The following is a 13,039-nucleotide window of genomic DNA, read 5'->3' on the forward strand; positions in this document are numbered from 1 at the left end:
TTCTCACGTCCCAATGGCTCAGCTCAAGCACCCACTCTGGAGACAACTGTGCTTGAGAGAGAACCTTACAATGAAATTTTATTTTAAAATATCAAACAATTCCTACCCTTAATAAGACACTGATCTTTTTTTAGAGTGCTTGTAAGTTAAGTCTCTGTGAGTGAAGCTGGCCAGTTTATTCACCAGAAAGTTATCCAGTCAGGAGAACCACAAACCTGGAGTGCTTTGTGGGGACACCAACTCTCACCAAGGAACAACATCATCTTTACTCAACACCTAGTGTAAGAAGCTTAGCAATCCAAAGGACACCTTGAATCTTAGGTACCCCTACTTTCCGTCCAGATAGCTCATGGCTAAGTACTGAAAATCTTAGTAGTCTTCAAGCCTTTTATCTAAGAAAGTCTTTATTACAAATAGAAGACTTTAAGCTTTCCACCCCAAAAGAACCCTGTGTTTATAAGCACAGAATTACGGATACTTATTGTATAATCAGTTTGCTCCCCAGAACTACTGAAGCATTTCTACAGAGGCTCACGGTGAGTAAGAAATTACACTCCAAGAGTCTGCACCTCACTCTCAGCATGCCGATATCCCACGCGCCTGGCCTCAATGATGTTGAACCTTCTACCTGAGAAGGAGAGTGTGGACTCACAATATTCCAAAAAGAGAAATAACCTGGAAATGGTTCACATCAAGTTCACATAAAGGTAGGACAAGGAAAGGTTTGTAGTTGTTGTGTGTTTTTATCTCTTCTTTCCATATATGCATTCCCATAGGCTACTACAAAAATCAAAGATAATTATACTCAGTTAACTAAGCTGTTCCTTGAAGATGGGTATTGTACCTTAAAACTTACCTCTGCATTTGTATTGCCTAGCACAACCTGGATATTGCACAGGTGCTTCCAGTGTAAAAAGGACAAACTTTTTTAAACTCCTTACATAAGGTTGAGAAACAAAATAACTGAAAATCCTATGTTTATAGATCAGTTCAATAATAAAACAATCTAGTGCTAGGGAAGCATATGATAAACATTGTATGTGATGGTTAATTTTATGTGTCCACTTGGCTAGGCTATGGCACCCAAGTTTTTGGTAAAACTCCACTCTAGGTATTGCTTTGAAGGTATTTTTTTTTTAATGTAAATAACATTTAAATCAGTAGGCTGAGTAAAGCAGATTATCCTCCATAACATGGGTGGGCCTCATTTAATCAGTTAAAGGTCTTAAGAAAAAAATACAGGTCCCTTCACCCCCACCCCTGCCCTCAGACAGCCCTGAGACTCAAACTGCAGCATCAGCTCTTCCCTGGATCCCCAACCTGCCGGCCTGCCCTGTACGTTTCAGATTAGCTGGCCCCCATAATCATGTGAAGCAGTTCCTTAAAATGCAGTCATGCAACAGCAATACATTCTGAGAAACTCATCATTAGGCAATTTTGTCGTTCTGCAAACACCGCAGAGTGCACTCACACAAACCTAGGTCTAGCTTACTACACACCTAGGCTACAGGATATAACCTATTGCCCCTAGGCTACAAAACAACATGAGATTAGATCAAGTGCAAGAGAACATGATGCAATCAGACACGATGTGAGACTGCTGCCTGTGCAACACGGCACACTGTTTTACAGCAAACTTTTTTATGTAAATAGAAAGAGTACATGCTAAAACAACAATAAAAGTATAGTATACGTAAACCAGTAACACAGTCATTTATCATTAGCAAGTGTTCTGTACTGTATGTAATGGCATGTGTTATACTTTTACACAACTGGCAGCACAGCAGGTTTGTGTAACAGCATCACCACAAACACGTGAGTCATGTGCTGCGCTACAATGTTGTTGTTTTTTATATTACAATGTTACAACAACTGTGACATCAGTAGGCAACAGAAATTTTTCAGCTCCGTTATACTCTTATGGGACCACTGTCAGACATGGAGTCCGTCGCTGACCAAAACATCACTGTGCAGCAAATGACTGTAAATAAATACTCTCTCACTCTTAAAGTACATATAATTTTTTCCCCTATTGGTTCTGTTTCTCTGGAGAACCCTGTATAATATGCTGGTTACAGATATTTCACAGATCCTGACCACACGTGTTCATTCACTGGTTTCTGATGTGCTAAATATTAAAATACATTCCCCCCATTATATAAAGCCCAATCACTAGATGAAGGATATTCTGCTAAAACTGAAACGATGGGGAGCAATGACAAAAGGACCAAGGAAGGTCTTTCCAATCAATATATGTAGATAGAGCAGCCCAAGGGACATTTCATTTTAATAAAGGTGCATTTCAGTCCTACAATAAAATGACTTCAGGGTGTAGACCTCTTCATAAGATATTACACTTCAAAGAAAAGGCTTTTCTTTTGAAAAGCCAGAATTTCCTAAATGAAAAAGAAGAAAACATGCCAACAAAAGGTGAAAAGAAGAAAAGAAATAACTACCTCTTGGTTATCTTTGTTTTGGTTTGCCCAGAAAATCTTATGATAAAGTGTCTCCATTGAATTGCTGGAATCAGTTCGGTCAAAACAGTGCCGATCCAACACTTCCAACGTGTGCAAAACCCGACTAATGGTCACCCCTAGATGTGGAAATTAAACAGGCAGTTAGAGAGGCCAAACAAAGCCAGAATAGCATAATACAAAATCATCATTATGTGGGGCAAAAGAAATTGTTAAGAAATCATCCTCAGCATAGAAGAATTGACAACAAAACCAAGCCTGACATGCGAGGCAACCGGGATCTACAAGGCATGAACTAAAGACATCCATTAGGTGGCGCCATCAAAAAGTGTCCTTATTCAATACATGGAAATTTACAATCAGGAACACGGCATAAAAAGTTCAACACTCAAAAGCACTCCTTCTTCTCTTGTATTCTGTACCTGCTGTTGACTCCTGGCACTTGTCAAAAGACCACCGAACTTCCACTGCACGGCCTCTTTGTTTTATCTGCTGTTCTGCCTCATAAATCCTTGCTCGAACCTGAAAGATAATCGCTTCTCATTAACTTGCGCTTGGAAAACCACAGCGGTTTTCCAAATCATGTCGGGTTTTTCCACAGGAGCAGAGCACCCTACAGTGAACTACAACCTTGACTGTATTGTAGGAAATGCAGCCTGTGGCCCAAAATGCATCTTAAAATTTACAAGTGGCAATTCAATGCCAGTTTTCAATAATAAACGCTCATAAAAAAATAAATGCTTGCGAAAAATCCTTAGAAGTGAAACTCTTTGAGGACATCATAAGGAAAGATGAAAGTTCTAAAATATCATCTTTGAGCCATTCTTCTATGTATGAAAGCAACTAGCCATGTTTTATTAATTTAAGAAAACTACTTGGTAAAAAACAAGGATCTTACTCTAAGTATTAGTCACCATCCTGTGTTTCAAGTTTCTTAAGTCTTTGAACCAAATAATCCAGCACGAATAAAAACATCTGACAGTTACTAAATATCCCAGACTGCTACTATGAAAGTCGTGTCACAGGACTGATAGAACCACCGCCATAATTATTGTCTGCGTGGCAGAACTCTCTGAAATAATTGCCCAGGAGAAGGTGAGAGACGGGGCAATACGATGAATTTCTGTGGTTCAGAGAGGCTAATAAGTCCTCTGCCAAGGTCACCCAGAGATGGGGCAGAGCTGGGGCTGGCACCCGAGCATGAGAGGTTAAAACACACATGGCCCACTGTGCCCTGGTGCCTCCGGAGAGTGAGAATGCCGTCAAACCAGCATCACAGGAAGTCTACCTGTTGATTGAAAGCCGTGTTCCCGCCTGGCATGGGGAGGCTGGAGGGGGCCACCTGCAGCAGATCCAGGGGTGAGCCTGGGTTCGCGCTCTTATTGTCGTTTGTGGAATAATTCCACACCAAGGCACTTGGGCAACAGAGAGTGACAGTCTGGAAATAAAGCAGGAAAACCCAGAGAGTTAGAGGAAGAAAAAAAGTATAATGACAGCTTAACAGTAAAAATGATACCTGGTCATAACTATTACAGTTTCCTACTATTGAGCTTAAAACATGAATACCTTACCCCAGTCTCAACTTTTCAAGTGATAAGACAAAACTAAGATAAAATTATTAATTTGAAAGGGAGGAAGTACAGCTATTGAAAAATTAAGGCTATTATCATTCATAAGGTAATATTCAGCACAGGAAACCTGGCAAACTTAATAAAAATGCAGTTATCATCACTTAAAAATTATCACTTAAAACAATTTTCATGAAATTTTCAAAAATGAGGTGGAATTAAGTATGTCATTTGTAAGGCTATAAAATCTAAAAAAGAATTTTTCTTTTTTAATCTCGCAAATAATGGTGCAGGAAGTAGGTTCACAAACATTGGGCAGGCAATAACGCTGGAGTAGCGGGTGGCAAATTTTTTAATGAAAATCCAGATAGTATAGTTTCTGTCATATATTCTTCTTTTTTTGTTTTAATAACTCAGTGAGAACATAAAACCCATTCCCAGCCCGTGGGCTGTAGCTTGTCTGCCCTCCTTGCAGACATACACGTTTTACTCAAGCAGCTTGCACGAAGCACTTTCTATGACCATCTCATTTACGTCACAACAACCCCATGAGATACGTGCTATTATTCCCCAAATGTCCAAAACTGGAAGATGAGACACAGAGATTAGTTTCGGGCCCAAACTGACATCGGCACACATGGCTAACCCTGCTACCTCCAAATGCAAATTGAACAGTCTAGCTCACATTTAATGAAGCACTTCCTCTGTGCTGAACGCTATCCTGGAAGCTTTTAGTCATCATAACCTTAACCCCAGGACGTAATGAAATAAGAACTGTCATCATCTCCCATTCACACATGGGGAAACAGAGGCTCAAGGTCAAAGCTACTAAGCAGCAGAGCAGAAGCTACAATCAAATCTGTAATGACTCCAAAGTACATGCCTTCACCATTTTGCTCTCATGCCACTCAACGGCAAACTCGGTGAGCTTAGAGAACGAACGTAACATTTATTTCTTATAAAAAGTGAAATTAAACATAGAAATACTAGATTCTGAGGTCTAGGAGATGTCTTTATGGAAACCAGATGGCAGATATGAAGACTGTCAAGTCCCTGAACCCTCCAATGCATCTGTGTCCACTGGCACACATCTCTACCCACTTCCTCCAGCCTGCCTGTGACAAAGTGGGGCCCTCGGCCTCTGTGCATGACGAAGTGGGGTTCCTGTCTTCTGTCCATGATGGAGCTAGCTCCTCCCTGCATTCTAATTCCAAAGCCTCCCATATCTAAGGCACTGATCTAGCAAACACTCCTCCCCTCTTCTTCTCAGGTGCTCCCTCTGCTAGCTTAGCCTTAGCTTAAAAAAATGTTCAAATCTACTGGTCAAAAAACAATTTAACAACAAAAAAATTTCTACTTACCCAACAGTCATTGCTCTCTCTTCCCTTCATAGACATGTCTCTCAAAAGAACAGGGACATTATTTCATCTCATTCTTCACCACTGCTCACCCCACCTTAATCTGGCTTCTAGCCCACCAGTCAACCGATCGTCAGCGACCACCATATTGTCAAGACAATTTCAGCTGTCTTCTGACCAGACTTCCTGGGCACTGCCCACTACTGACTCCTTTTTGAAACTTTCTGTGGTACCTAGAGAAGTGGTTTAGCATGGTTGCCAAGAGTGTGGCCTGTGGATCCAGATGGTCTGGGTTTGAATTCCAGCTTTGCACTTACCTGCTGTGTAAACTTGGCCATCATTTCATTAGTGTTACAAAACTAATATGGGCTCCTTCCTATCTCATAGGATGGTTCTGAGAACTAAATGACTTAATGTTATGTTACCACTTAGAACAATGCCTAAAACATAATAAATGCTATTCATACAACAGCATCATTCTTATTCTCGTTGCCTTTGTTTCTGTAATAATATTCTCTCCCCATTCTCTCTTCAGTCTAGCCGAACTTTCCTGGTCACCTCTGTGAACTTCCCTCTGCCATCTCTTAGCCCCTCATGCCCCTCAGGTCCAGAAGTCATCTGTCACTAACTCTTTAGGTAACTTCACCCTTCTCAATTTTGACCAAACAACTGGCCCTGAGTGATTCAAATCTACACATCTGGCCAGTTGTCTTCCCTTATCTTGAGAACCAGACATGTAACAAGCTCTTGAAAATATCCACTTGGAGACCGTAAAGGATAAGACGGTCCTTTGAAGTTACCTAGACGCTTCCGAACTTATTTCTTTGCGCACTCTCTCTCTCTCCCCCTCTTTCTCTCGCTCTCCCCTACCTCCCAGTCCCACAAATCTTCCCTGTACTGTGGCCAAAACAACCTAACTCACCCACACAGCTGACATGCTACTTCCCTACATAAAATCCTCCAACGAATCCCAATCCTAAGGCACACAAGGGGTCTTCTATGACCTGACCCCCAACGCATTTTATACTTTACGTCCAATTCATACCAACCTGCATATAGGAAGACCAATCAATCCTCTGGGCCTTTCCCACGCTGTTACCTCTGATGAGAACACTCTTGCCTCCTTTATTTAAAACTCACAAGCACTAGTCAGGACCACTTCATTCAGAAAGCCTCCCTGAATTCTAGGTGAGACGACAAATTGCACTTCTCCACTCCTTTTGCTCCCCGTGCATCCCTCCATCAGCCTTTGTCAGAGTATGTGGAAACTACCCATTTATAAGCCTATCTTCCTGACAAGACAGTAAACTCTAGCAGAGGTGAGACCTGTCCCAAAGCTCCTTAGTAAAGAGCAGTAAGAGCCCAAGAACTGCGACCTGTGAGCTCCGAGGGCAAGGCTGCCTCTCACTCCTGATGGTACCAGCCGAGGCCGGCACACTACTGGACGGCCAAGAACCACCCAGCATGATGCGTAGTAGATGAACAGAGCCTGATAAATCATCTGAATTTTAAAGAAAGAGAGAGGAAGCAACCCACTCAAACCGTGAACTGAGGACACTAAGGAATTCCACACGAAGAAGCTGATGCTCCAGAAGAAGAGTAACCAGCCGACTTCTTCTATGGGTTCCCTGAAGGATGTTTGGTCACCAAACTTCTTAACGAAGTGAAGAACAACTTCAGTAACTAACAAAGAACAACTACAATAACTTTCTTCTGGACGGAAGCAACAAACAAATCTTCTCTCAGCTTGATTCAACATCAGAAAATAAAAACACGAAGTTTCAATCTATACATTACTTGGTTGAAAACACTAGAGCTGCGAGGAGAATGTGGAAGATGCAATTCCCAGCACAAAGATTTCCCACAATGAAATTTAACCTAAAATAACAAGGGCCAAGGACTTACCTGCAACATACAGCTAAGTCCGTACACCAGGGGGCCATGCTGTGCACAGGAAATGAAGTCTGAGAAGGCCAGCTGCACGGGGCTCATGCCGGGGCCGGCGGGGCCGGGGCTCGGGGCCCCGATGCTCGCGCTGTTTGGTCCTATCATCATGTGGGGCGAGTGGGCAGGAAGGAGGTTGGGGCTATCGCTCAGCAGCAAGGCAAGACGCCGAGCACAAAAGTAGGCAAGACGACGCGACAGGTAGGCCGACTGAACAAATTCATCCGAGTACTGAGGAACAGAAGGACACCAGGCTTCAGTCACGTCTTATGCTACTTGGAGAAATAACTATGTTAACACAGATATTTTTTCATTAAAAAAACAACAAACCTTCAAACATACTGTACAGACCAGTGCTGTACAAGAGAAATATAATGCGAGCTACATATGAAATTTTAAATTTTCTAGTAGCCATAAAAATAAACAGGCAAAATTAAAATAATGTATTTTATTTAACCTGACAGAGCTAAATGTTATCATTTCAACATATAATGAACGCAAAAAGTATTAATGAGATATTATATACACTCTTTTATGCAGTAAGTTGAAATCTGGTATGCATTTTACACTAAGAATACATCTCAATTTGTACTTGTCAGATCTCAACAATTCAGTAGCCACGTCTGGCTAGTGGCTACAGGAAGGACAGCACAGGTACAGACTATCTCAGGGAGGGTACACAGGACACTGGCATGGTGTAGTCTCTGAGAAGGTGACAAAGAGAATGACTTTTCCCTAGATACTGTTTCATATTGTTTGAATAATCAAATGCATGTATTACCTTGCCAAGAAATTTTATTTTTTAATACATTTCATCCAGATAACCTAAATTTTAACAGATTTAAGACCAATCATTTTGACCTCAGTGGCTCAAAAGATTGTAGGAGATCCTCTGTATCCTTAAAGAGATGATTTGTTTTGTTTTCACAGAAATCTGTGTGAACAAGGAAACAGTATTTAAAGAGCTGTTTGGCTTAGCTCAGTAATGGGAGAAATCAATGTGGGTGAGAATACTTTAAAAGGACAGGTGGATAAAAGCTATGAACATAGTCATTACAGATGATTGCTAAAACTTTGTAACAACAACAAATTTTTTTCCTTCAATTTCAAAAATAAATTTTTTCCTCTTCCACCTCTACTTACCAATCTTGCCCATAAAATGAACTAGTTCATGGTTATATGCACTGTACCTGCAGCATTAGTGGTAACAAGAGTTTAAGAAGATCATCATCCATTGGTCTGATCTTTTCTAAAACATCCAAGATCCATGTCAAATATTCATGTTTTTCTAGCATTCCTTCCTTAAATGAACAAAGAAAAATTACACTAATAATGTTAAAGGAAAACCAACTAAAACTCAAAACAGAGCAGTTATTCTTATGCTTAAGTGTAATTTTACTGCTATTGTTTTTGTTGTAGTAAAACGCATTGACCATAGCCCAAACGCTAAACAAAATAATAATAATAATAATGTTATTTTGTATGGTTCATTTGGGTGGGTTTTTTTGGTTTTTGGTAATCTACTTCATTCTAAATTGAAAAAAAAGAAGTCTTACAAGAGAGGAAATTCAGAAGCTTTTAGATTCCCAAGGCCTATCAAATGCCTGGCTAGACTTCAGGGTTTATGAACTCATATTCACAGGGGCAACTTGGCCAATGATGATAATTTAGAAGTACAGAACTCCCATCACGCCATTATCCTGACAAGAGGTTGACAATCCCATCAGATCCAATGCCGCCGTAATAGTCTCCTCTATCCTAAAATGAATTTCAAATACTATAACCTAACTGTAAAATATAACCTTAAAAATATAATGGCATAATTAACTATAATCTAAAGAAATGAAAGGAATTTATAATAAAATACCATAGTGTATAAATATCCCAACATAACTACACTAAAAAACAACACACCTACAAATTTCCAAAATGCCCCACAGGAGTCGTATACAGCCCCTAACATAAGCACTAGTAAACATTTTCATCTATTGCCTCCATATCTACATACATATAAATACACACATTATGTTATGATAGTATATGACTATCATATTATAGCTCTGCAGTGTGATTCACATCATATAAGAATCTTTAAGATAGAAGCCAAAAGCTATGTTTGCTGGGACACACTTTTGCAATCATTCTGGTAACAACCTTGGTAGTTAGCATAAAGTCTTACTTTGTTCCTAGCAACTTCTGCATACCTAGGTATCATCAGTGGTCCCCAACCACGGTTATCAACCATTTGTGGGAAAATATTGTACTGATAAATTCCAGTTTCAGTATCTATAAGGTTACAATGACACCACATTGATATGACATGGTATCAAGATATTTACTTGTTGCTCATTTCTAATTTTTAAATGTTTAGAGTAAAAAAGAGTTAAAAAGTTCGTGTGGGGACAGAGCCAGGAATGCAGTTTCCAGGCTCTAGGCCTCATGTGGAAAGGTGCTGGCTCAGGTAGTAAATGGCCATCAACTGTGATTGGATGGCCATCAGCTGTAGCTAGTTGGCCGTCAGCTGTAACCAGTGAGCCATTGGCCACTAATATAACTGCTGTGGCTACGCTAGCAGAAAAAATGGGGGCTTCAAGAAGATGGTGGCTGAGCCTGCAAGCGGGCGCAGTGAGGGTTGAGAATTGTGTGGCTCCTGTTTCCTGTTTCTCCAACCCAGCCGCGAGCGAGACTATAGTGGTATGACTCCCCTATCTATGGCTCCGTGGGTGTTCCTTTTTGGCCTCACCATGTCCTGCGTTCTTGTGTGGGGAGAGAGACCAGAGACCCCGCAGGCCACCCTGCGTGACAGTTAGTCACAGAAAAACTGCAATTTAAAATTTTAAGACCAGTAAAGGGAACTTTAAGTTAATAAAGAAACAACATGGAATTTTGCATTACGGTATAAGAGATGGTGAGTGCAAAATTAAAAAGAATCTTCATAAGCATTATTGCCAATGACTACACAATCGTCTGTCCTCAAGACGCTTTTGTCTATGTCCCCCTACGTTTATTTCTGTACGTGTGTATACTAAGATCAGTTTCACATTTCAGAATATGGCAAATCAAAACTATAATGAACTTTTAACATTAATGTTCTAATTAGATTCATCAATTTGGGAGCTAACAGCTTCGTAGAAAGAGATACTGATTTCAGTGTTCCTACTACATAGAGAAATCCTTGCAAAAACAGCAAGCATGTGAGAAACACTTTTTAAAAGATGCAGACTAAATCCTCAGCTCAATAAAAGTCATAAAAGCTCAGAGCAGGCACTGAAGTAGTCCTCTGATAAATGGAGCTAGGATTTGTAAGAGTTGTTTTTACTGACTTTAACGATGCTACTTCCCCCCAAAAATCAGGCTTTTTCCTACTTCGAGTTCTTAGGGAGAAAAAAAATCACTGACCAGCTGGACAGTTCTAAGGGGGAAATTTAGAAGCCACACATCCTTTCTAATCCCCTTCCTCTTTGATCATGATAGCAGATAGTGAAAGCCTGCGCTAGCAAAGTGACTTCAGCTGAAAGATTGAGGAAACGAACAACAAAAGCGCCCTCTTCTGGTCAATGTGATTTAGGTCCGTTTGTCTGGGTGATGGTTCAGTCATGCCTCAATGCCCTTACCCGCCCCCACTACTGCATTTTAAACTGCAGCTGTGCATAATTAAGACGACCTATTATTGGAATTACTAACTAAACTCTAAAGGAGATCTACTATGAGATATCAGCACAAAGGTTATTTTTAATAAACACATCCATTTTTTTCAAAATAAAATGTTGAGAAGGATTATGTTGAATAGTGCAACTACAAAGCAATTAAAAGAGCTGACAGCATTAAAACCTGGAGATCAATGTGTATAATAAGAAGCTGTCATCTCGTGGCAAAGGTGTTACCTTGAATCCAATTCAAATGTGACAAATAGATTGCTTTCTTTGAACGTGTTGGTTCACATCAAGCTATACTTTAACCTCCAGAAAACAAAACTATAAGGAATTTGCTCTTTTCTTGAAAGAACACTACACAGCCCAGAATGCCTGAGAAAGGTCACCTGGAACATGTGAAATGCCAGCTTTTCATTGTACTCCCATTGTTTCATGGCTTGCTCCACATCTGGTGGCACAGGGACAGGGCCGTCCCCTGTGCTGGAAGCCATGTGGTAAAAATCGGAAATCTTCGCCAACTGCTCTCGAAGATATCTGGTAGATATCTGCGTCCACTCTGCATCAAAAAAAAAAAAAAAGGTATAAGAATTAACATTTTCTCCCCCTTTCTGATTACTTGAAGGACGTACTGATAAAACAAACATGTATTACATAAAAAAAGGCTTTTTGCCCATGCAAACACTGTTCAGAAAGGCAGGCCTCCCCCGAAGCCCTTAAGGACTGCACCCCAGTGTAACGTCCTGCCCTGCAGCCAGCAGGAACACAGCCCCGCTCTCCCATGGAAAAGGCAGCTCTCCCCTCGTGCCGCTGCAACCCCACCCCTTACTGAGGAGGAGAGCTCCACACTGAACTAAGGGCATCTGGTGATCCTCCGTGTTAAGCAACAGTGAGCCTAACAAAAATCTCAAAGGCACAAGCACCAAACAGAAAAGTGAAGGGCAGCACTTCAAGAAATCTCAAATCGACACCAAAAGAACTCAAAATCGCCCAACGGCAGCTCTTAGGGTGTTTTTTGGAGTTCAAGCCGAGTTTCAAACATGCCTAACTAAGGTTTGTTCTGTTTTTGTCAGTCCGTAGAAGGACCGGCATTCTGACCTGCAGGACCCCGGGACCTGCCAGGGACACAAGAGTGGCCGCCCCCTTAGACAACCTTCGGGACCTTTGATTATTCTCCTCTCCTCAACCAACACAAGATGCCTCAGAATGCAATCAGCCAGAGTGCCGAGCAACAAAAGGTAGGAGACTGTAAAGGGAATGGGAAAAGTAGAATTAAAAAAGAAAAATCACTTAAATTATTCAAAAATGTCTGCCACAGGGGGACAAATTAAATCAGTATGTTGCCTCTGGCAACCATGAGGGATGACATGCCAACTTTAGCCCATTCTGTGGATAAAAATGTAATAACTGCATGTGCACAGCCAAATTTCCCCAAAGATTAGCGAAACAGCATTTCAGAAGAAACCATCCTACTGAAACATTACCACCCAGTGTTGTTTTCCCATTCTTTTGGCAATAGGTTCTCCCACCTTATTTCAAAGGAAGCTATTTTGACCAAAGTAAGATTAGACACAAAATGTCTATTAGGGATTGAGTGTTGTTTTTACTTTTTAAATACAATTAAAATTACCTGACAATAGTACCCAGAGTTATGGCCTAAACCAGTTACTCTAATTGTCTTACTTACAATTCAAATTCAAATGCACGTGTCAAATTCCAGTAATAAACCAATGCAAAAAGGTGAACAGATACCAGGTCAATATTCTGTTCCTAGTGTAATAGTTTTTTAGAAAGCACCACCAATAACAGATATTGTCATTAAAATGAACCCATTGACATTGAAAACAAAACAGTAAATTATCAATGTCATCATCCTCTGGTACCCGTTATGGATTAATAGTCTCATGACACTGAACTGTTCAACAAAATAAATGCCAACCATGGAATGAGAGGAGTTTAGCTAAGCTATAACAAGCAATAACAAAAATAACAAGGATCCAATCCTCGTTTTTGTGTGTGCCAAGCCTTGCTATTAGCTTTCTCTC

General features: G+C 40.6%; 1 protein-coding gene across 14 annotated transcripts in view; it reads right to left on the bottom strand.

Annotated features, from left to right (window-relative positions):
* MED12L (mediator complex subunit 12L) overlaps positions 1-13,039 on the bottom strand; it is a 313,410-nt gene that overhangs the window by 236,408 nt on the left and 63,963 nt on the right. For all 14 annotated transcript variants that reach the window (XM_074333588.1, XM_074333592.1, XM_074333601.1 and 11 more), the window contains 6 exons: positions 11,384-11,553; positions 8,535-8,645; positions 7,306-7,575; positions 3,763-3,912; positions 2,897-2,996; positions 2,457-2,593 (listed from right to left, as the gene is read on the bottom strand). In XM_074333588.1, coding sequence (XP_074189689.1) covers positions 2,457-2,593; positions 2,897-2,996; positions 3,763-3,912; positions 7,306-7,575; positions 8,535-8,645; positions 11,384-11,553 — 938 coding nt within the window. The remainder of the gene's footprint in view (positions 1-2,456; positions 2,594-2,896; positions 2,997-3,762; positions 3,913-7,305; positions 7,576-8,534; positions 8,646-11,383; positions 11,554-13,039) is intronic.

The sequence above is a fragment of the Rhinolophus sinicus genome, linkage group LG01 (assembly GCF_036562045.2).
Source record: "Rhinolophus sinicus isolate RSC01 linkage group LG01, ASM3656204v1, whole genome shotgun sequence".
NCBI lineage: Eukaryota > Metazoa > Chordata > Mammalia > Chiroptera > Rhinolophidae > Rhinolophus > Rhinolophus sinicus.